The 25411-nt window shown below is 39.6% G+C and overlaps 2 protein-coding genes across 14 annotated transcripts in view; one reads left to right on the forward strand and one right to left on the reverse strand.

The window, feature by feature from the left end:
- CRYZL1 (crystallin zeta like 1) overlaps positions 1-23148 on the reverse strand; it is a 37874-nt gene extending 14726 nt beyond the window's left edge. For 3 of the 9 annotated variants that reach the window (XR_003518520.2, XM_027586676.2, XM_027586678.2), the window contains exons 1-7: positions 22852-22913; positions 20272-20325; positions 13330-13401; positions 11569-11646; positions 8929-9001; positions 6022-6066; positions 4759-4827 (exon numbers count right to left, since the gene is read on the reverse strand). Coding sequence is in view for 8 of the 9 variants with exons in the window: in XM_027586676.2 (XP_027442477.2) it covers positions 4759-4827; positions 6022-6066; positions 8929-9001; positions 11569-11646; positions 13330-13395 (331 nt within the window). In the remaining variant the exon portion in view is untranslated. Of the gene's footprint in view, positions 1-4758; positions 4828-6021; positions 6067-8928; positions 9002-11568; positions 11647-13329; positions 13402-20271; positions 20326-21445; positions 21532-22851 lie in introns of those variants that run through there. The other 6 variants (XM_027586674.2, XM_027586681.2, XM_027586680.2 and 3 more) reach the window with 6 other exon arrangements.
- Positions 23149-23642: 494 nt separating this feature from the next.
- The window catches only part of ITSN1 (intersectin 1), a 209368-nt gene continuing 207599 nt past the window's right edge, over positions 23643-25411 (forward strand). For all 5 annotated transcript variants that reach the window (XM_027583377.2, XM_027583373.1, XM_027583375.1 and 2 more), the window contains exon 1: positions 23643-23895. The gene's annotated coding sequence lies outside the window, so the exon portion shown is untranslated. The remainder of the gene's footprint in view (positions 23896-25411) is intronic.

The following is a 25411-nucleotide window of genomic DNA, read 5'->3' on the forward strand; positions in this document are numbered from 1 at the left end:
GATGAATGGATAAAGAAGATGTGGTATATATATACACAATGGAATACTATTCAGCCATCAAAAAAAAGAAATTTTGCCATTTTCAATGATATGGATGGAACTAGAGGGTATTATGCTAAGCAAAATAAGTCAATCAGGGAAAGACAATTATCATGTGATCTCACTCATATGTGGAATTTAAGAAACAAAATAGGATCATAGGGGAAGGGAGGGAAAAATAAAACAAGACGAAATCAGAGAAGGAGACAAACCGTAAGAGACTCTTAATTATAGGAAACAAATTGAGGGTCGCTGGCAGGGAGAGGAGGGGACCTAGGGTAACCGGGTGATGGGCATTAAGGAGGGCATGTGATGTAATGAGCACTGGGTGTTATATAAGACTGATGAATCACTGAACACTTCCTCTGAAACTAATAATATTCATATGTTAATTAATTGAATTTAAATTAAAAAAAAAGAAAAAAAACCTTATTCCAAAGCTACCGTAATCAAGGCCATTTTGACTGGCGTAAGAATAGATATACAGATCAGTCGAATAGGATTGAGTCCAAAAATAAATCTATACATCTATGGTCAGTTGATTCTGTTTTTTTTGTTTTTAAGATTTTATTTATTTATTTGATAGAGAGACAGAGAGCACAAGCAGGCAGAGGGAGGGAGAAGCAGGCTCTCGCTGAGCAGGGAGCCCAATGCGGGGCTCGATCCCAGGACCCTGGGATCATGACCTGAGCTGGAGGCAGCTGCTTAACCAACTGAGCCACCCGGGCGTCTCTGGTCAGTGATTTTGAACAAGAGTGTCAAGACAATTCAGTGGGTATAGAAGAGTCTTCAACAAATGTTTCTGGGACACTAGATATCTACATGCAAAAAAAGAACAAAGTTGGACCTTTATTTCATACCATATACAAAAATTAACTCAAAATGGATCACAGAAGTAAATGTAAGAGCTAAATCTAGAAGAAATCATAGGTGTAAATATTTGGAAACTTAGGCAATGGGTTCTTAGAAATAATACTAAAAGCACAACAGGCAAAAGAAAATATGAATAACCTGGAGTCCATCAATATTTTAAAAACTGTGCTTTAAAGGACACCATAAGAAAATGAAATGGCAACCTTTAGAATGAGAGAAAATATTTACAGTCATTATATCTGACAAGCAACTTCTATCTAGAATATATAAGGAACTCTTACAATTTACAATAAAAAAGACAACCCAATTTAAAAACTGGGCACAGGATCTGAACAGAAATTTCTCCAAAGAAGATATTCAAATGTCCAATAAGTATGAAAAATTTTCAACATCATCAGTCATTAGGGAAATACAAATCAAAACCACAACACGATATCACTTCTAGGATGCTTAAAATTAAAAAGGCAGAAAATAACAAGTGGTAGTGAGGATGAGGAGCAATTGGGACCCTCATTCATTGTTAGTGGAATTATAAAATGTTGCAGCCATTTTGAAAATGGTTTGTCAGGTTCTCAAAATATTAAATGTAGTTATTATATGATTCAATAATTCTATTCCTAGGTATATACCCAAGAGAAATAAAACATATCCACACAAAAATTTATACACAAATGTTCAGATTAGCATTATTCATAACAGCCAAAAAAAGTGGAAACAACCTTGCTATTTAATCATTAGAGGAATGGATAAACAAAATGTGGTATGCTCATACAATAGAGTATTATTCAACCATTGAAAGGAATGAAATATAGATAGATGCTACACAATGCATGAACTTTGAAAACATGACCTAAATGAACTAAGACAATTACAAAAGACCACATATTACAAGATTAATGTATATGAAATATCCAGAATAAGCAAATCAATAGAAAGTATAATCGTTTTGAGAAGCTGGGAGGGAAAATGGAGAATAATTGTCAGTGGGAATGGAGGTTCTTTTTGGAGTGATGAAATGTTCTAAAATTAGTGATAAGGGTCAATCAACTTTGTGAATATACTAAAACTGACTGAACTGTGTGGTTTACAAAGGTGAGTTGTGTGGTATGTAAATTATATCTCAATGAAGCTGAGATATTTATTTTATTAAATAAATGTGTATAAGTATAAATACATGATGGAAATATGTATAAATCATGCCAAATCTTGGAGACAAAAAAGAGAGAAAAGAAGAATGGGCCTTTTTTTGTTGTTTTGTTGTTTTTATTGTTTTTTCAATAGTTAACTTTCTACAACAATTTAGTTTAGGGGACTTAGTCAAAACTCAGGCCTGGGAATCCAAATGAAAGGTTTTAGTTGACTCCATAGTTGTAAGGTTCTCAAAAGAATAGGTGAAGTAAGACTCAAGGAAATTCTGGGGTCAAACATAGTATAGTTGCGTGTAAAAAAGCCAGTGGTGGTCCTCAATTTTCAAATTGTATAATATCAAAATAGCTATGGATAAGAGACTTTCATAGCATGGTATTTGAAAATGACCTTTATCTTTCAAAGGAAGACACAGACTTGGCTCCATATCTAGGTTTAATATACACAGGCCTCAGATTTCCAGAAAAATGCCTTTTGAAATCAATTTTAAGTAAACTCTATCCCCAACATGGGCCTCAAACTCATTACCCCAAGATCAAGAGTTGCATGCTCTACCGACTGAGCCAGCCAGACGCCCCTGAAATTAATTTTTAATAAAATAATATAGTATTACTTGGGAATATTAGACATAGTCATTAAGTTAAATAAAACTATTTACAGTTTGCAATTTTAGAAAAAAATGCCACAGATTTGCTAGCCTAGTTCAAATTACTGTATAGACTCAAATGTATAACTTAACTATTTTTAATAGTCCAAAATCCAATTTGGCTTTCTGTTACCACAAAGTCTGATTACGGATTGTATCATTTAAGAATAAACTCAGGAAAAATTTTATTTTATTTTATTAAAGATTTTATTTATTTGACAGAGAAAGACACAGCGAGAGAGGGGACACAAGCAGGGGGAGCGGGAGAGGGAGAAGCAGGCTTCCTGCTGAGCAGGGAACCCGATGCGGGGCTCATCCCAGGAGCCTGGGATCATGAACTGAGCAAGAGGCAGACGTTTAATGACTGAGTCACCCAGGCACCCCTCAGGAAAAATTTTAATGAAATAGTTCAAGAATACAAAAGAGTACCTGTTGACCTATTGATAAGGTCGGAAGAATAACATAAATCCTAGCATAAGAAACAGCTGACTAGTAGCACCACCAGAGTCCTGTGGATCCACTCTGATCACATCCTCTTCTTCTGCCCAACAAAGGTAAGCCTACACCTGACTTTTCATCCCTGTTTTCTTTATATCCTTAAATAAGATAGGCTTAATTTTGTATGTTTTTGAACTTTATAAAAATACATGGTATCACATTGTATATTTCTGCAGCTTGCTTTCTTTACTCAATAGTTTATGAGATTCGTACATCTTGATATGTTTGGCTGTTATTTATTGATTTTCACTGCCAGTTGAATTACACTCTAGGAATGTCTTTAGTTATCCATTTTCCTGGTGAAGAACATTTATTTAGGTTGTTTCCATTATTATTCCACAGTTATAAACCATGGTATTAGGAACTCTTGTGCTTATCTACTGGTCCACATTGAGTTTATGGGAAGTACAAAACTACCAGTAGAATTATTAGGTCTAGGGTATATACATCATTACCTTTATTTAGATAATGCTAAATTATCTTCTTTTTATTTTTTTAAGATTTTATCTTTTTTTTTAAAGATTTATTTATTTATTTGACAGAAAGAGACACAGCAAGAGAGGGAACACAAGCAGGGGGAATGGGAGAGGGAGAAGCAGGCTTCCTGCTGAGCAGGGAGCCTGATGCGGGGTTCAACCCCAGGACCCTGGGATCATGACCTGAGCTGAAGGCAGACGCTTAATGAATGAACCACCCAGGCGCCCCTATTTATTTATCTTTAAGTAATCTCTACACCCAACCTGGGGCTTGAATTTACAATCTTGAGATCAAGAGTCAAATGCTGTACGGGGTGAGCCAACCAGGTGCCCCCTTTTCTAAAGCATTTGTATCAATTTACACTCCTGGTGCATAAAAGGTTCCATTGCTTCACATCCTTGCCAACACTTGGAATGGTTAGACTTTATAAAATTTTGTCAGTCATGTGGATGCTTAACAGTATCCTGAAGTGGTTTTAATTTGCCTTTCCCTGATTACTAAGGAGATGCAGCATCTTTTCACTATGGTTTCCTAAAGTGTGTGTGTGTGTGTTTATTTTATTTTAAATAGTCAAGAATTACTGTAGGAAAAATTAAAAATTAATATTTCAGTTAAACTAAACTGGTCAAAATATATTAGCAATAGAAACCAAAGACAAGTGTTCTTGATTCTTTCCTGTCTCAGACTCTACACATATTATCTAGATTTTATATTTTTAGTTTCAACTAATAACCAAGAATAAGAAGTAAAAAAGAAAATTCTCCACCTGAAACTAATGTAACATTGTATGCCAACTATCCTTCAGTTTAAAAAAAATTCTATCAGGGATATGATCTCTGAGCCAAGAAAGAAACCACCTTTTAAACCTCTTACCACTGCAGTATAAGTGAAACTTAAAGGTCTATATGCTGTTTGGTCTGAATATTAATTTTATGGATACTAAATATAAGCTAGCAGTGTTCACGTGACCAGCCAACAGTTATTTATTACACAAGGTAGAGCCAAAACATCGCGGTTACTAAACACCACACACATCAATGATGCAAGACTTACATGAGCTGCAAAAGACTGGCACGTACCCAAGTAATGCTCATGCACTCTAACAACTTCACAAAGTCCAGGGTCTTCAGAATCCAGGGGCAGAATTCCTGGAAATTAACAGGAGAAACTTAAGAGAAACAATCCCATAATGAATTCATTCCTAATGAGATGCTGGTAAGTATTGGTCTATATTTTGTTCACTAGAGTTTTGAGGAGTAATTACTCCTCAAATTACTCCTCAGTAATTACTAGCGTGGGGAAGGGCGAGACCTCAGAAGTATGGAAGGGGACTGTTCATTTTCTGTCATGAATGCTCTATCACCCGTATTGTATTTCTTTTCCTCCCTCTTCTGTCACTTCTCAGTGATGGTAAAGATGGTGTCTGATGTACAGAGTCAAGTCAGAGTCTTGGGGACACCTGGGCTCCTCAGTAAAATTGTCTCTGATGCACAGCTACCTTCCCACAGTTTGGTTCTATAAGATGTTTCCAGTAAAATCCCATTTTCCTCTATGCTAGTCTGATTTTATTTTCGGTCTCTTGAGTAACACAGTGTCATTGACTTCTTAGATGAATAAAAAAGAAAGAAATAATAAATTCTCCCAAAAAAACACGAGTCAAAGGCAATCCCATAAAAAACTGGTGAAAACCTTCTTATAAATCTGTTCTTAATGACTTCAAGCATTCCATAAAGTTAAATATTTTCTAAATTTAAGTATCTTCCTATGAATATTTTCCATATAGAAATGGTAATTTTCAAGACTACTACTAAAGTCATGTTTTATGTTTCTGTGACTGTTTAGGATATAATAGTTTAAATATATGTATTTGCAGAATAGTATTCACTATGGATTTTTAAAATAACCAATAAACTAAGGGTTTCCAGTAAACTTTTGGTTTTATGAATGTAGCGAGGGAACAGCTCTGTGAAATGCAAGTTGGATACAGACAGCGGAGCCTCCACATAGCCGAGTCAGTCGGCGGTCTTCAAGCAGGTGACCTGCGACTGTGTTTTCCAGAATCTTCAGTCTAGTCAGAGACTGGGGTCCTGTCAGGAAAGGGCTGCACCAACCACAGTAACAACTATGGTCATCCTTCTATCTATGAAAGTTTTAAATATTCTGCTATTGAGATTAAACTCCCAATTTTCTTCATCAGTGGATATTTGTGAGCAGATTTTAAAAATCAGGATACATGTATCCTATACAAAGCATACAATAATAAACATTAATAGTTGTCTTAGAAAAAGAAGAGATGACAGTAAAACAGATTACTTGCAATAGGATTGTAAATCATAACTTACCGACGACTTCATCATCTGGTTGAAAGAATGATACCTTGCTTCCAACTTAAAGAGGGGAGAAAATTAACAATTTTTATTGTGAGGTTATCAAATACCACCCTTACTTAACTATTACAATAAATCCATGGGTTTATAAAAAAGTCACTAACTCAGAGAAAAGGCCAAGAACTTCTAGGATGTTTTGATGGTCAATAATAAAGACTGTAGGACACTTCAAATCTGGATTCTGCACACAATTCTCCAGAAAATCTGGGCCATGTGGCTGTTGACACCACAGAGGAGTATGTCTATTTAGCTAAGAATGAAGGAATAAAGGAAAATAATCCACTCTGCAGCTCTTATGATGATTACACTGCTTTCCACACCTCCTGTGGTGAGCCCGATCTCCTAACATTATTTTAGGTACAGGATCTCAGACATACAATGGCAGATTCTGGTATGAGTCATGCATAGAATTACTTTGATTTGAGATTATTAGAAATAAATTCAGACCGGTGTCAAGAAATTTCTTGGAACTAGATAGAAATGATAGTTACATTTTCTCTGCACACACAGAGAAAGAGCCTCTACCATCAGCCAGTTCTTTAGAATATTTTTGTTCAAATAGTAACAAGGAAAGGAAAAACCCAAACATTGTTGAATGCCTACTTGCAGTATCACATTTGATCTTCATCACATTTAACCCATGACGTAGGTATTATTATTCCTAGTTAACAATGAAACTAAGGTAACACAATGAAGGAAGAAGGAAGCTGGGAACCTGGAAGTGGCCTCTTTGGCTGGCGATGGGCAAGATGGTTCCAGAGCTTGTTGGTACTCTGTAAGCAACTCTAAGTTTGATATTCCTACTTTCAAATCTTTTCAGTTTGTTCTTTCTTTGGATCCCTCCTGTGCCATCATCCCCCAATATTTCTGGCTTCCGAGGCACTGTACTTTTCCCTTTCCCTTCAGCTGTTGATCCCGGTCTTCCTGGGATCATTCTGACCCTTTTCAGTTGGCTTCCTTCACACTCCTTTCAGTTGTCCTCCAAAGAGTGGCCTCCTCCATTTCTGTTCTCTCCCTGAGTGGGCTCATCAACTCTGATTTCAAATACAAATGACATGCGGACAACTCTCAAATATATACATTTCTAGCAGGAACTCTCTTACCTTTGAGCTTAAACTCACACAATTGCTTCACAGACATCTCCAGTGAGATGTCACTTAAGTACCTTGAACTCAACAAGTATAAATCTAAACTCACCATCTTCCTCCGAATCAGATCCTTTTCCCTTCTCAAATAGTGGCACCAATTCGTATCTTAACCAGAATCGGGTAAATTACTCCTGGCTCTTAAACCTGCTTTTATTCTCCTGTTCGTTAATTATTCAGTCCTACTGACTTTACTTCCCCCGTATTTCCTTCACACACACCTCTGTCATCACTATCTAGGTTATGGACTTTGTCATCTCTTGCCTGTTAGTCTATGACTCAACCAGTCCTCTTGCCTACAGCCTCAAAAGAACCCTTCATATGGCCACACCAATAGTCTTCCCTAAAACCCAATATGACATATGAGGCTCATTATGGCTCTGGCCCTTGTCTACCCTCCTGCCTCATATTTTGGAGGTAAGGAATCAGTGTTCATATTATTAAAATATTTTGCTTATTCTTTTATTCTGCTATTTTTAAAGGAGAATTTTCTTGTCAAAATGTTTCTCTGCTGTCAAGTATCTTGCCTCTGACTCCTGCCCAGAACTTTGCTTTTGCTCTGGCAACACCAAACTCTGTAATTCTTATAATATATCACATTATTACTTGCTTCTGTCTTTGTTCATGATATCCTCTGTGCCGAGTATGATTCTCCTCCTTAGTGTCTGGTTAATGTACCCAAGAAGTCTTCCTGTTTCTTCTGGCTGGGCTGGGTAGCTCTTTTCTGAGCTCTCATAATTATCTGCTCATGTGGATGTATCTGTCTTTCCCCTAGACAGTAAATTCATTGAGGGCAGGGCCTCTGTCTCATTTAATATTCCAAGCACTTAGCAAGTGCTCACTAAATGTGGTATAAATGAATGAATGAATTAAATGACAGGACAATGATCATGTTCTGGCGATTAGAATCCTTATTTTTATTTTCCTACGGTCTGAGCAGAAGGAAGAAGAAATGAAATTAAGAGTCAAATATATTACAGATTAAAATCACAGGTAAAACTCAGTCTAACTCATATTACATACTCATTCATTCACATATGCAGAAAGAGCAAACGTACTGATTGATCGTGAACTACCTATTAGCAATGAATATGAAAAGTAGGTCTTTTTAGAAACAAATTATCTCAAATATTTAGGATTACTGTCTTGCAAGTTAAGACCACTATTTACTAAATAAAACTTACCAATTTTTTTTTGATTTAAGGCAATCATAAAATCTTACCTGCTTATTTCTCTCCAGAACCCATTTTTGCATGAGCAGACTGCTTTTAAATGCTCAATTTTAGGCAAACTTAAAAAACTGAATGTGAATGTAGTTACTATTATAAATTTTGGCCCAAAGCCAATCTATACAAGTAATTTATGGTTTGTAAACATTATAAAAAGAACAACATTGGTCATTCCATTGAATATGATTACTCATGGATTTAAATATATAATCCTCAAATATTTATTAAACTCTAATAAGCTTTTTTAATTATAAAACACCAATTAAAAAATACATAAATAAAAATTAAAAAAATACCAATTAAGTTCCACTTTTCTTTTTAATTAAAAAAGGGAAACATTTCTTTATAGTTATGTACATAATTTTATATACTGGTAAACCAATTAGCTACCATTTAATTCATTCCTCTTTTTTTTTAATTTAAAAAAAATTTTTTTTAATTCATTCCTCCTTGAAAATAAGTGCAGATATTTTCGTCTATAAACTTACCATCTAACACAATTCCAGCAATTTCTCTCCCAACAGGAAAGAAATCTTTCTCCATCTTCATTTCTGCCAGAAGCTAAATCATGACAAAGACTGTTTACTGTTAAGAATAAATCCTGGCCTTTTCTCATACATAAGGAAAGCAAGAGCAAAAATCAGACCACAGAAAAAGCAAATATGATTTAATTTTTATAGTTAATAACTTCACAAAATAAGTTTCTACCATAGGAAATAATAAAGACAAAGCAAATTACTTCACAAAATAAGTTTCTCTCTATAGTAGGAAACCAAATAACTTCACAAAATAAGTTTCTCTCTATAGTAGGAAACCAAGAGTTTGCTAAGTAATTAGTTGATCTGTAGAATTTATGTATGGATATTATTATTCAAATCACCAGTAACATCCTTTGTTTAGCATTTTTACTTGCCAAGTATGAAGGGAAATTATGGCCAAAACTGTTCTTGGTTGACTAAATACTTTTTACCAGTCACTTCATTCTGGTGGGGCAAAGGGAATTTGGAGAGGACATTGTTGAATAAAGGAGATGTAGCCAGTGAGAACAAAAGGTTCTCCATTCCAACATCTTTGGACACCATCTGAGCGTTTCTCACAAGTCTTAGGTAAGGGGCAGGTGGGAAAAAGTGATGGATATAACATAAGGGAAACTGCCATATAATTTCAGATTGGAGTTTCTTTTTTTTAAGAATAGGTTATTATTTTTTAAAGATTTATCTATTTTTTTGGGGGGGGGCAGAGGGAGAGGGAGAGAATCTCAAGCAGACTCTGTGCTTAGTGTGGAGCCCGAAGTGGGGCTTGATCTCACAACCCTGAGATCATGACCTGAGCTAAAACCGAGTCAGACGCCCATCCGACTGTGCTGCCCAGGTGCCCCAAGGATAAATTATTTTTTAAGAGGTAAGTATTTTGTTGGGTTCTGAACCATTTAGGTACTTGACTTTTAAAGTGGCAGAGTGTATATAAACCTGTAGTTTAAGTTCCTACCATTTATGCTTTTATGATAATACTGGAAATGCTAGGCATATTTAAAGATATAGGATTGTAGGAACGACAAGAAAAATAAATTGAAATAATTCTTCTGTGTATTTCCTTTATTTTAAAATTTTCCGATCTCCTGGATATAGCTGATTGCCAGAAAAGGCTCTTTTTCAGTGCGGAACTTTATGCTTTTCCTAAGATGTTCCTATGACATGCTTATCGAAATACTGGGTGTTCTACAATATTTCTTTCATGCAGACTTTTACAGAGCTTTAATCATGTCACAACTGCATCCTGTGGTTCATGATCTCAGGGTCCTGGGATGGGGTGCCCCATATAGGGCTCTCTGCTCAGTGGGGAGCCTGCTTCCCCCCTCCCTCTGCCCCTCCCCCCTGCTTGTGCTCTCTTGCTCTCTGTCAAATAAATAAAATCTTAAAACAACAACAATAACAAAATAATTGCATCCTGGGTGCTTCACCCACCACAGAATTTTCTTACATTACTTTGTTGGTGGGCAATATTTCATTAAATTGATTTTACTCTAATTTACTATTTCTTTCTGTTAGACATGGAGACAATTTGCCGAGACTAGGGATTTCAATGAATTTTTCATAGTTTTAAAAAGAACACCTTGGATGGTCTGAACATAGAACCTGGCAGACAAGGAGTAGTAAGTACTAGCACTTCTGGTGAACGGATTTCTAGGCATCTGACTAATTTGCTTTGCAAGTCATGCTCATGTTGTCCAGTGGAAACCTATGACCTTGTTCTGTGATTTTCCTAAATGTGACTATCGCAGAAAACTTTTAGATTCCTAGAAATTATGATGGCAGTATAATCCAGTAAGTTAAGGGTCCAATGAAACCATAGTATTAATCTTTACGAAAGTGAGTAAATGGACCTGCTTAATTATCATGGCACGTTTAACCACACTTTATTTACTATTTGAAGACTTTTCATGTACCTCCTGTCAATAAAGGACGATTACTGTGGGGTGGTATGAGGTTGGGGATGTGTAAGTATGAGCAAGAGAAAGAAAAAGAGACATGACAAGAAGAATATGAACCCTTTCTAAAGACGAGAAATATCTACAGAGCAGTTAAGAAACCACTGATTAGATTTGTAGTTTTATTTTTACTATATTTATAAAAGTAATTTCTTCCTTGGGGCGCCTGGGTGGCTCAGTTGGTTAAGCATCTGCCTTTGGCTCAGGTCATGATCCCAGGGCCTGGAATCGAGCCCCATGTCAGGCTCCCTGCTTAGTGGGGAATCTGCTTCTTCCTCTCCTGCCCCTTCCCTGCTTGTGCTCTCTGTCTCTTTCTCTCTCAAATAAATAAATAAAATCTTAAAAAAAAAAAAGTAATTTCTTCCCTAATAGGCCTTAGTAATTATAAATTCTCACCCTTTCACAATGTAAAGGAGTTGATAAAATATTTTCCTATAATAATATAAAATGTCTGACGTCAGTTAGATAATAATTTAATATAGAAACACACAAACTGTCATTACATTTTTTCCCTAGCTGTTTTAGTCTTCTAAGGGTGTTAATTTTTTGGCACTCAGAAGTCAGTTATCATTATATATTTGTACACTAAATATACCAGGAAACTCTCATTTGACTTTTGGTCAAAATAAAAGCATCATACCTTTGTATTTATCTGGCTCAGAGCACAAGCTTTAACTTGAACTTTCACATAGTTATCCTCTATAACAGGAAGATTTTCCTAGAACCAAATAACACATTCCTTTGAGAACATGCCTTTCTGTTACGAAAAATGTCATACATAATTGAACAAAATGAAACAGACCCCAAATCTTATAGCTAACTTAACTGAAAAAGCCACAAGTAATTATCGCATAGTATATAATAAAAACAATGGAAGGGGAATTTGGGGGTAAAATGTTTAAAAAGCCATAGTTATTTTAAAAATGTATAGATACCAACATGGATATATGTGTAGGTAGTAAATTTTTAGGGTAAAAAGGAGAGCAACAAATACTGTACTTTATTTCAATCTAAATAATCTCAAAGCATCAAATCTTCACACATAGAGGGATATCCTTATACGCATGACGATAGCCTTCACTGATTTTGGAATTTTCTTAATGCTATAGATGAAGTTGCTTGGTGTTACTTGTGTATCTTTTATATAACTTACCTTACTTAACATCTGTCTTAGACATTTCAGCATGCACCAAGGGATTTTGGCATCAAAATACAAACTTAAAGGATCTTAATTACCCCACTATTCCACAGCTAGATATACTTCAAAGGCAAAGAATCATTCACACTCAGGCACTCAATGTCACCCACCTGTATTATTTATGAAATATATTATCACTTCTGCCAAATAACCATATCCTGGTACCAATAATTAAAATATTCCCCTCAACTCGTGATATGCCCAAAAATTAGATCAAAAGCTGGGTAAGCATAGCTACTTTTGTAGCCCCTCCCACAACCTATCAAAGAGATCACTGTTTTATTTGACTTGAATACAATACTCTGAGAGTATCTCTTTTTAAGTTTCAGATTTGATAGTTATTTGGTGATATTATGAAGATCTTCAATATTATTGATAAATGTGTAGATTTTACTCATGATTGTATGAACCTATAAATGATTCTTCCTAAGAGCCAATCAAACCTCTGAGACCTTCATCCTGACTCAATGGTAGAAGACAAGCTGTCTGAGATTTTGATTCCTGACTTAACTAATTTTGGAGTTAGTAAAAGATAACAGAAAAATTGGATTGTGTTCATGATCCAGAAATTCTTATTACTACCATGAAATAAATACAGCACATAGTTTTGGGCCCTAAGTTGACAGTGGAATGATTTTGGCTTGCTACAAACCTTTCAAACAATCACCAGTACATGAAAATTCTACTACCTGTTTTAAAGTGGGCAAAAACAAGAGACAATTTAGAGTTTAGCAAATGAGGTAATTTTGCAAAGCTCAGAATTTAGTGTGGAAAACAATGCCTTTCTACCGCTTTTATTTTACAACATGGGAGAAATATTTTCTGAAATATGGCTACAATCTGAATACTCACTTTATTGTGTATTCTGAATATGTATTCTGAATAGTCACTTTATTGTGGTATTCTGAATAAAATATAATTTTGCAACTTATAAGACTATCAAGGTTGTTCTGTTTTCCTAATATGCTTTATACCACCACCCTGAGAAACTAAAAACTCTTCTGAAGCAACTCTAAAAAATAGTTATACTATAATATGGAGCACCATTTTCACATAAGATTAAAGGAGTTTGTAAGTTTCATTTAAGTAATTTTTTACTCGGTTCCACTCAAAATAACTTATAAAAGGTCACTTAAAACTGGTTCTATTATATATAGAAAATAAACTACCTTTTTCATTTAATAATTAAACAATTTTTCTTACCCTTTCTTGAAATATAAATGTTATTTCTTCATCTGTAGAACTCTTTTGAAAATATAAGCCTTTCATAGTCACCTAAAAAAAATTCATACATATATATATATATATAAACATGAAATAGAATGTTCTTCCAGACTAAAATGAAAGCAAAACTTGAAAAATAATGGTGGCAAAGGATAAAATGACAACTATAAATGTAGTTTCCAAACAAAAAATTTAGATAATAATTCTTGAAAGTGGTCAAACAAGAGAATATGCAATAATCTCTGAGTATATGTTTTACTAAGAATGGGCTGACAGTTCAACCTTTCACACCAAGGTGAGCTGGTACTTAATTTCACTTTGTTCTTCAATAAAAATTATTAGATGTACTTAAAACTTTTACGAGGGCCACAGATCTCAATTTTCATTACCAAAGGTGGCATTTAAAGGGCTTTCAATGCCTTTTTTTAATATTTATTTATTTGGGAGGGAGAGAGAGTGAGTGAGCACGCAGACAAGCGGGTGGTGGGGGCAGAGGAAGAGGACCTCAAGCAGATGCCCTGCTGAGCACAGAGCCCTACAGGGCTGGACCTCACGACCCTGAGATCAGGACCTGAGCGGAAATCAAGAGCATCTCTAAGGATTCCATAATTGTTTAATTTTCATAATATAGTTGACTCTTGAACAACATGAGTTTGATCTGCACAGGTCCACTTATACATGTATTTTTATTTTTTATAGTACAGTACTGTAAATGTATTTTCTCTTCCTTATGATTCTGTTAAAATTTTCTTTTCAGTAGCTTACTTTATTGTAAGAGTACAGAATATAATACATATAACATAGAAAATATATGTTGACTGTTACCAGTAAGGCTTCCAGTCAACTATATGTAGGCTATATTAGGAGTTAAGTTTTTGGGGAGTCAAAAGTTACATGCAGATTTTCAACCACTTGGAAGGCTGGTTCTCCTAATCCCAGATTTGTTCAGGGGTCAACTAAAATTCTATGGCAAGACTATTTTTTAAAAGTATAAAATACACACAGCCAAGTTCACGGATCCTAAATGTATTGCTTACTGAATCTTGCAAAGTGAATATGGCCATGTCACAGCAAAGAAACACGGCATCACTAGAACTCCAGAAGCTTCCTTGTTCCCCTTCTAGTCACCACCTTCCCCTCTGAGAGATACTCAACATTCCAAGTTTTAACACCACAGATTAGTTTTGTATGTTTTTGATTTTACAGAAGTGAAATCATACTCCATCATGTCCGGTTTCTTTCTCTCAATATCACATCTGTGAGCATCATCTATGCTGTTTCCTGTATTGTGGTTCATTCATTACCCTTGTTATGCTATATTCTATTGGGTGATTAAATTATTATTTATCCATTCCAGACAGACATTTGATTGTTTCCATTTTGGGTCTTTTACAAACTATCCTATTAAGAACATTTTTAAAAAAAATTTTATTTTATTTAAATTCAATTAATTAACATATGGTATTTTCTTAGCTTCAGAGGTAGAGGTAGGTCAGATGTTAAATTAATTCTAACCGTTTGGTTGCAGGTGTGTGTATGTCAGTGTGTTGGCTGTGGTGGCAGGGGAGAGGGGAAAGACCTAAGCATAGACAGGGTAGCTATGTAGTCCCTATAATTTTTTAAAGATTTTATTTTATTTTTCTAAGTAATCTCCACACCCAGTGTGGGGCTTGAACTCACAACGCCGAGATCAAAAAGCACACTCTACCAACTTGAGTGAGGCTGTCGCCCCCCTACTTTATTTTTATTTTTTTCTAAAGATTTTCTTTATTTGAGAGAGAGCACAAGTGGAGTAAGGAGCAGAGGGAGAAGCAGACTCGAGCGGGGTGAGGGGCAGAGAGAGAGGGAGAGGCAGGCTCTCCGCTGAGCAGGGAGCCGACATGGGGCTCAATCCCAGGATCATGACCTGAGCTGAAGGCAGATGCTTAACTGACTGTGCCATCCAGGCGCCCCATCCCTGTGACTTTAAATCCAGCCTCTTCTGCCTGTCTTTCACGGCTGTCTAAAATGCATACTCCCTGTCTCTAATCTACTTTACTCCCCTGTTTTCCTAACACACATTCTCTTTCTGAGCTAGTCAGTGTGACCTCATACCATCTGGTCACCCCTCTCTCAGGACTTCCAGGCACTGCTTCGTCTCTGAGACTGTGCCAAACTTACTCTACAGATTCTGTCAAGTGAATACAACTCAAGTCCTACTCCTCCGAAATCACCCCAGTGACACGCAATCTACCCTATCTGTTCTGTACTTCCAGATTTCGTTACATACCAACAAACAAAACCATGCTTTATTCACTTACTAACTAGCAGGTTTTCCCATGCTATTACTTGGAAGAATCAGTATCTATTATTATTAAATAAAGAAATCACTGCTCCTACTCAGTCTGGAGCTACTAGTAGTTCCTTTTTGAGAAATGAAACAATTGCATCAACACCTTGATTTCAAAGCAGCTCCTGTTGTAATTCCAGAAGCCACTGTCTTCTCTGCCCATTGCATTTTTTTTAAAGATTATTTACTTTTTTTAATAATCTCTATACTGAACATGGGGCTCCCACTCACAACCTGGAGATCAAGAGTCGCATGCTCCTCTGACTGAGCCAGCCAGGCAACCCTGCGCAATGCTTCTTAAAACATATGGCCTGTTTCCCAGATCAGCAGTCAGATGGGCCTCATACTGCATGTACCCCAATTTCAAAGATTCTGGAAGATAAGTGCTTGTTTGTAGCCCCAGTGTCCCCTAAAGCAAATATTATATACATAATAATGTCAACATTTTTAGTCAGATTGTCCTAAATGGTTCCTCCAAATTAAGTTAAAACTGGCCTGATTAATAGAAAAAAAAGTAGTTTAGTTGGTCCAATAAAAAACCACGTGGGTGACTCAGACATTAGGCGCCTGCCTTCGGCTCAGGTCATGATCCCAGGGTCCTTGGATTGAGCCCCACATCGGTCGGGCTCCCTGCTCTGCGGGAAGCCTGCTTCTCCCTCCTCCACTCCCCCTGCCTGTGTTCCCTCTCTCGCTGTCTCTGTCAAATAAATAAATAAAACCCTTAAAAAAACAAAACAAAACAAAAAAAACACGTGGGAACAAAAATATCCTCAAAGTTACAAAGTGAAGAAAGAAAAGTGTTTTTAGAAAAGTGGCCAGAAAAAATTGAGGAAATATTATTTACTTCTTTTGCAGACCACCAAAAGGAATACTGAGTTCTTAACACTAAGAAAATGGTAGAATGGATAGTATAATTTCTTAGGCACTGGTCTAGATTAAATGGAACACTTAGTCCACTATTTAATAAAATTTTTATTGAATGTAAAGCTATTTGCACACAGAAAATAAAATAGCCGAGTATTTTTTTTTAACGGGGGGGGAGGGGTAGAGAGAGAGAGAGAGAGAGAATCTTTAGCAGAAACACGGGGCTCGATCCCACAACCCTGAGATCATGACCTGAGCTGAAATCAAGAAGCTTAACTGACAGAGTCATCCAGTGTCCCAAAATAGCTTAATATTTAATATTTTATAAAATAAAAATATAAATTAAGATGTATAATACTTACCATGCCATTTCCAAGAATGAGTGTCATGTAAAACTTCAAAATTACATGTTCACCTGTAAACTTTGTGAAAAGTGCTACATAAAACTTTTAAATGAAAATAAACCTGTTTAGAGGTGCCTGGGTGGCTCAGTTGGTTGAGCGTCTGCCTTTGGCCCAGGTCATGACCCTGGAGTCCTGGGATCGAGGCCCGCATCAAGCCCCGCATCAAGCCCCGCATCAAGCCCCGCATCAAGCCCCACATCAGGCTCCCTGCTCAGAGGGAAGCCTGCTTCTCCCTCTCCCACTCGCCCTGCTTGTGTTCCCTCTCTCGCTGTCAAATAAATAAATTAATTTTTTTAAAAAAGAAAATAAACCTGTTTAAAAATGAAGGCTAGGGGTGCCTGGGTGGCTCAGGTCATGATCCCAGGGTCCTGGGATCGAGCCCCACGTTGGGCTCCTTGATCAGTGGGAAGCCTGCTTCTCCCTCTCCCACTCCCCCTGCTTGTGTCCCATCTCTTGCTGTGTCTCTCTCTGTCAAATAAATAAATAAATAAAATCTTTAAAAAAAATAAAAACGAAGGCTAATATGCCCTATAAAAAGAATAGATTTTATATTTTTTCAAGTACATCAGATTTTAAATATATTTGACAGAAGTCCACAAATTGAGAATTATGTCTTTAATACTTTAAATTTTTACAATGGTCACACATTAGACCTATTAAAAAATCTGGAGAAACAAGTATCAAGACACCTAATTTAGGGGCGCCTGGCTGGCTCAGTCGGTGGAGCATGCGACTCCTGATCTCGGGATTGTGAGTTCAAGCCCCATGTTGGGTGTAGAGATTACTTAAAAATAAAATTAAAAAAAAAATCTTAAAAGACAGCTTTTTTTTTTTGAGATTTATTTATTTATTTGAGAAAGAGAGAGTGCATGAATGGTGGGAAGGGACAGAGGGTAAAGCGGACTCCCGGCTGAGCAGGGAGCCCCATGCAGGGCTCCATCCCAGGACGCTAGGATCATGACCTGGGCCAACGGCAGAAGTTAACTGACTGAGCCACCTAGGCATCCAGACACCTGTTTTAAATAATTTTTGGTGCAAAGAAGAAACACTTGAATATAACGCTTCAAGAAAGCAGTTAATAAAAATACTGATCTTTAAAGGGATTTCTAAAAAAACCAATGTGAAGAAACTTTGAATGGTTTCATTTTCGTTCTAACAGCAATGTAAATGCCATTTGCTCTTCTGCTCCTTAATCTCTCAAGGAGCTCATCTATTAATAACTGTAAATAAAACCTCTACAGATTATTCCTTATCTATACTTTCAGACCAAAAGTCTGAAGTATAGATAAAAGATCTAGCTCAAATTCAACAGACATAAAACTGGAGTCATCTTGGGGCACTTGGGTACTCAGGCAACCAAGTCTTGATTTCAGTTTAGGTCATTATCTGGGGTTGTGGAATCGAGCCCCACATCCAGCTCTGCACTCTGCAGTCTGCTTGTCCCTCTCCCTCTGCTCCTCCCCCCACTCTCTCTCTCCCTCTAAAAATAAATGAAATCTTTTTTTTTTTTTAAGATTTTTATTTATTTGAAAGGGAGAGAGAGCCTGAGCGGGGAGGAGGGGCAGAGGGAGAAGCAGGCTCCCCACTGAGCTGGGAACCTGACATGGGACTCAATCCCAGGACCCTAGGATCATGACCTGAACCAAAGGCAGATGCTTAACTGACTGAGCCCCCAGGTACACAATAAATAAAATCTTAAAAAAAAAAAAAACCCAAAAACAAAACTGGGTTCACCTTTTCCCAAAACAAGACTTTGTGGTACTAATCTTCAGTCATCAAGGATATTTTAGAGCCTATCATAATTCCTTCCTCTGTGTTATTGACCCAAGTTTCCTTTTCCTTTATGATGTCCTGGCTCACCTGTTTACTTTTCGTTTTGATGGGTGTTAGCACAAGCAATGTGCTAATATTGCAATGCCTCAGGACTCAGCTATGGCCACACACTGCTGAGTGGCTTCATTTCCTCCCCTCATCCAATCCATCTATGGAAAACTTAATTCCTGAAAGTCCAAACTCTAATATGCTCACATTTCTATTAGTCCCCAATGCCAACTTTGCAGTACTGTGGCCACATGGGGTCAGGATTCAGTTATAGTATTTCTAACCCACCCTCTTTTTAAGGAAATCAAGGATATATTGTTAAGCAGTAGGCTACAGAAAAAACATGAAGTCAGCACTAAAATGTGGCCCCATATGTTCATCATGATGCCAGGATTGGTGCACAACATTATTATACTAGTCAGCTGGATTGTGAGGGGGTAACTCTTCTGTTATATTGAAGAGGTGACTTAATATTAAGTTTTATCAATGTTCTTAATCTGTGAGAATTTTCATACACATCCACATATCAGATAAAGAAATATGTCAAACCACATGCTCAATTATTTGGTTAAAAAATTTGGTTAGCATAATCAAAGTAACTAGATGGAGGTTTGGTTCAAATGTCATTATGTTGCAGGTTGTGGAGAATGGTAGTCCTAACTAGATGAGCTCCCTCTGCCTCTTCTTCTTCTTTTTTTTAAAAGATTTTATTTATTTGAGAGAGAGAGAAAGTGAAAGAAATCATGATCAGGGGGAGGGAGAGGGAGAAACAGACTCGCTGAGCATGGAGTCTGATTTAAACAGAGGCTGGATACACATTTACAATGGCTTCATAAACGGGATTCAAGCATCAGTTGGAGAGAATGGGGGATATGATGACCATATTAAAGCTACAGCCTCTTCTGATTATGGCAATGGTGTAATGTGATGAATGACCTTTTCCCCTTTATGCTAGCTTAACACTGGGACAACGCAGGTGGTGATGAGGGAAATAAGCAATGGAGGAATCCTTTCTAAATCTCTACCACACTCTCCCTTCTCCAACTGATTTAAACAATCATTTTTTAACTAACATTATTGTAGTTTGTAAATGCTTATTTAATTTTCCAATCCACTATAGGATCTTAAGAAACCATTTCTTGCTCCAGAAGCAAAAAAGGATTTGTAATTTTAATTAAATATTTACTAGTCAATCCACAATGAAGAGAAAATAATTCACAAGATGTGTATTTCTTACAATGTAGAAATAGAAAATAGAAATGTATTTCTTACAATGTAAATATTTTGCAAAATATCATATTTTAGCATGTGTAGATATATGTATTTTTGCTCTTCTAATCATAAAACTCACCTTAGCATAGTACCGTTCGGTGGGCCTAGAGGGGGTCTGGGGTTGGGGTGCAACACCAACCACCATTCACCCTAGGGTTGCACGGTTCCGCGAGGCGTCCAAAGCCCAAAGCCCCGCTTCCCAAGACACAGAACCCAGGTCCGGGGGCTCACCTGCCTCCGAGCCGCCCCAACGGCCTGCGTCTTCCCCACCGCCACCTTGGAGTCCTTTTGCAGAGGGCCCGCAAACAAAACCAAAAAAACACCGTGACTCCACAGTGAAATATTTTAAGAATTTCCAAGCTTTCCCATTCTTCTTCAGAGAGGTACACAAATGCATCAAGACACATTACTGCCCAGGATATAGTACTGGGGAATTAATATCTTTTATTATTTATAATACAGCACAGAAGGGCACCTGAGTGGCTCAGTCGGTTAAGCCTCCAACTCTTGGTTTCAGCTCAGGTAACGATCTTGGGGTCGTGAGATGGTGCCCCAAGTTGGGCTCTGAGCTCACTGCAGAGTCTGCTTGTCCCTCTTCTGCTTCTACCCGTGTGCTTGCTCTCTCTCTCTCAAATAAATAAATTAAAAAAAAATTTTTTTTAAAGATTTATAATATAGCATAGAGATGGCTTCAGTTGGTAGAGCATACAATTTTTTTTAATGACTTTACTTACTTATTTTATTTTATTTTTTAAAGATTTATTTATTTATTTGAAAGAGAGAGAGGATGAGAGAGAGAGAGAGAGAGCACACGAGGGGGGGGAGGGTCAGAGGGAGAGGCAGACTCCCCGCTGAGCAGGGAGCCCGATGTGGGACTCGATCCTGGGACTCCAGGATCATGACCTGAGCCGAAGGCAGTCGCTTAACCAACTGAGCCACCCAGGCGTCCTTTACTTACTTATTTTAGATCTAGACAGAGAGCAGGAGCAGGGGGAGAGGGACAAGCTGACTCTGTGCTGAGCGCACAGCCCAACACGGGGCTCCATTCCACCCCTCTGAGACCACAAACCGAGACAAAATCAAGAGTCGGACACTCAACCAACTGAGCCCCCCAGGTGCCCCTAGAGCGTGAGACTCTTGATCTCAGGGTCCTGAATTCACGCCCTATGTAGGGCTAGAGCTTACTTTAAAAAATGTATATATAGCATGGAATATTTATAATACTACCAAAATATGTCACTCCAACTGATAGGCAAATTGACCTTGAGGAAACCCTCTCTGTTTCAAGTCAGAACATTTCATCTGCCATAAACTGGAGCAGAGGCATCAATGAAGTGAAATTATTGGTTAAAAAATAATAATCATACACTGCAGTGGTTGACAGGATTTAGAAGTCAAAACTGACCTGAGTTTGAATCCTGGTTCTCCTACTTCCTGGCTGTATGGCTTTAGGCTTCTAAATTTTAACCTTCTAGACCTTAGATTCCATATCTACAAAATATCATAGTAGTTACCTCCAAGGGTTGTTGTAAAGATGAAGCAATACAAGCAAAGCACTCAGTACAACACCCAGCACAAAATAACCGTTCAGTAAGTGCCGGATATTTTTGCTATTATTTCTGCAAACTGGGCAGAGAACCTCTCTAAAGTAGTTCCCAGGCCCATCTCACAGAGCAGCAAAGAGTTTGATCACATGCAACTGTTCGAGCTTTACCACCTTTTAATTTCTGCAGGGGGCACCTAAATCATCTGGACCTGCGCTGGCCAATAACAGCGGTGACTAGTCCACAGGTGGCTAAGGAACATTTGAACTGGGCCTAGTCAGAACTGAGACGTGTTGTCAAGGTAAAACACACATTCGATTTCAAAGACGGTATAAGGAAAAAAAAGGAAGAAGAATTGAGGCGCCTGGCTGGCTCAGTCTGTAGAGCAGGCGATTCTTGATCTCGGGGTTGTGAGTTCAAGCTCCACGTTGGGCGTAGAGCTTACTTTAAAAAAACAAACAAACTAATAAATACAAGCATTTATAATATTTCCATTTTAAAGTATTTGATTATGGGATGAAATGGTAAATTTTGGATATATTGGGTTAAACGAAACATTGTGAAAATTAATTTCATGTGTTTCATGTTTTTTAATGTGGCTACCAGGAAACTTAAAATTAAGTGCCCCGCATTATATTTGTATTGAGCAGAGCTGATGTAGAACACCCTGCTACTCAGAACGTGGACTAGCAGTCACCCGGGAGGTTGTGAGAAAGGCAGTCTCGGCCCCGCCCAGCCCTACAAATTCAGCATCTGCACTTCAACATGATTCTAAGGTGACTGTCACGCCTAGCTCCAGAGTTTTTCGCTGTTTACCTTAAGAAGGCAAACCCGGCCGTATAATCACGTAAATGAGAATACCCTTGCTTTAGGTAATTGTTCACCGAAAAAGGAAAGTGAAGCGGGGGCGGAAAGCGGTGGCAGAGACGGAGTACGGGAGAAAGAGAAAAGAAACTCACAACAAAAGGAAAGCTGGGGGGCAAAAATCGAACCTGGGAGATTCGGTGAAAGGGAACTTCGACTTTTGCTTCTATAAATGTAGAGGGAGATGCAAACTGAGCTAAAACCAACAATCAAAACCTGTAAGGACCAGGAAATCGTCAGTCAAGTCCTTCCCGTTGCTCAGCTAAGCTAGGCCCGGGCCTGAGGGGGTCTGGGGTTGGGGTGCAACACCAACCACCATTCACCCTAGGGTTGCACGGTTCCGCGAGGCGTCCAAAGCCCAAAGCCCCGCTTCCCAAGACAGAACCCAGGTCCGGGGGCTCACCTGCCTCCGAGCCGCCCCAACGGCCTGCGTCTTCCCCACCGCCACCTTGGAGTCCTTTTGCAGAGGGAGCCCGCCCCCGCTGGCCCAGGCGCTGCTCCCATTGGTCAGGCTGCTCGTCACTCCTGGACCGGAGGCTGCGGAGAACGCCATAGCAACCGAACTCGGAACTACATCTCCCGGAATGCTCCGCCTGGAGGAGAAGCGCCGCGCCAGTGGCTACCAATAAATGGGCGAAATTGTAGTCTCCCGGATAGGTTCCGTTTTATGCAAATTTCTATTAAAGACCCCACCCTTCCTCATTCCAACCGTTTGCCCTACCGCCTTCCCTAGACTATAACCCGCGTCTTTTTTGCCTCTACGTTCTCTCCTTTAAAACCTTTTGTAACTAATGTAGCTGAGTGCATCCTAACTAGTGCCTCGCACGACAACGGACAGATGCACCAAAACCATGCAACAAAATCTCCATAAGCCCCGTCAGGGAAATCCCAGACCAGAAGCTTTTGGTTACGCCTTCTGGGAAGGGGGCGGGAAGAAAAAGCCGTCCTACACCCACCCCCTTTGCGCCTGCTGATTGGTTAATTTGGCTGTCACTCCGTCCTTTTCCATTTTTTTAAATTGCCCCCCCCTCGTCCCTGCAGTGGGCGGGCATAGCGGTAGGGGGCGGTGAGGAGGTGCGGGCCTCTTCTTCCGATTGGCCAACTGTTGGTTCCCACCCATCTGTGGGCGGAGATGGAGGGGTGGATGAGGGCGGGAGAGGCTGCGGAGGGAGATGAGGAGATAGGTGGGAGCGAGGGAGCGAGGGAGGGAGCGAAGGAGGTAGAGAAGAGCGGAGCAGAGGGGAGGGAGCGCAGCTTGGTTGCTCCGTAGTACGGCGGCTCGCGAGGGAGAATCCCGAGCGGGCTCCGGGACGCACGGGCAGGCGGGCAGGCGGGCGGGGATGGTGTGCGGGGCTGCGGCTCCTGCGGCTCCTGCGTCCCTCCCCGCGGCGAGTAAGCTGCACTGATTTGTCCCTGGGGCGGCAGCGCGGACCCGCCTGGAGATGAGGTGAGGAGCGGGCTGGACGGCGGCGGCCAGGAAGGGGAGGCGACGGGGGGCGGGGGTCGGCGCGGGGGTCGGCGCGATGGCCGCCCGGGGCGCCCGTCCCCCGGGCCAGCGCGCGTCCCTCGGGCCGCCCTTCAGCCTTTGCCGTGTGCCCCGGAGGCGCGGCACCGGCCACCCCTGCGTCTCGTCCTTCCCCATCCTCCCGGGGGTGGCGGCGGAGCGGCCGCCTGGCCGGCTTATCGGCGCCGGGAGGCCGGGACGCCGCGGCCGGCCGAGGGGGTGGCGGCCGCTGGACGGGCTTCGGGCTGAATGGGCGTCCGCAGCCCTGGCCGGCCGAGCGGGGTGCCTCCCTCCCCAGGGGGCGTGGGGGCGGTCGGCCCTTCCAGGGCTGACCTCGCTGCCCTCGGCCGCCTGAGCGTGGCGGGCTGACCAAGCCTCGCCTCCCCGCCAGCCTCTCGGGGATCCGGAGCTCGCGGGGAGCGGCATCGCACCGCCCGCCTCTCCCTCGGGCCTCGAGTCCCCGGCTCATCTCTTTTTCTCTGTCGTGTGCCTGCAAAATCCCTGTCAGTGAAGGGCAGTCAATGCCGTTTCGTCCCGCCGGGGCTGACTCTGATGGTATTTAACAGAAAGCGGCTTTCCTTTCCGTGGGAGCGCGTCCCCGGGGTCTGTCGCTTCTCCTTCCCTTCTTTACGCACAGACGCGGTCTTATGGTGTGGACCCAGGGCACAATTGCGGTCTCTTCTTGCTTGAACGAGGAAATGTAATCAGAATCCCCAGGAAAAGGAAACCGACGAGGAATGGGTTGCAGCTTCCTTTACTTCTATTTGCCTTTGGATTAGAAAACAACTTCGCAGATAACACTTCCTATGGGCATCTTTTGTTGTGATTCAGACTAAAGAAGGCTTTGCTTTTGAAAAAATAAATTAGAGTCTTTTTCTGTGGAGTGGGTGGCTATGGAGATTTTTGATAGCCTCTTAATATGAAAGTTTCCTTTAGAACTTTGTCATCATCAGTGCTATTCTGAAGGCAGCACCAGCCTGAAAATTTAAATATATGCCTACTCCGGACAGATGCATTTCTTTGTGCTTATCTCCTGGATCCTACTCTTGCTATATCCGTGGTCAAACGTACAAATAATATAAACAAGTACAATAAGAAGAACAGATAATAAAAACAGATACCATACAAACAGATGCATCTGGAAAACCTCAGTGCCGTTAACGGAGAGGCAATGTTACTAATACCTTTGAACGGATGAAGAACAGGCTCAGAGATCTCATGGATTAGGTAGTGGACAGGATCTGAGGTTAGGAACTGGGGCCAGGACCAGCAGGCCAGCTGGTTTGTGAAGTGCTACTCTTAACCTCTAAAATGGGAGGGATGTGTTTGTTGGATACCTTAATTTTTAGATGATTTAAGGTGCAGAAACTTAAAACCCTCCCTCAAAGTTAGGATTTCTGCCTGTCTCAGAACAAAATGCTGTTTTTCCTTAAAATTTTTTTTTCTAGTTTACATGACA

Source organism: Zalophus californianus, chromosome 1 (genome assembly GCF_009762305.2).
Source record: "Zalophus californianus isolate mZalCal1 chromosome 1, mZalCal1.pri.v2, whole genome shotgun sequence".
Lineage (NCBI taxonomy): Eukaryota > Metazoa > Chordata > Mammalia > Carnivora > Otariidae > Zalophus > Zalophus californianus.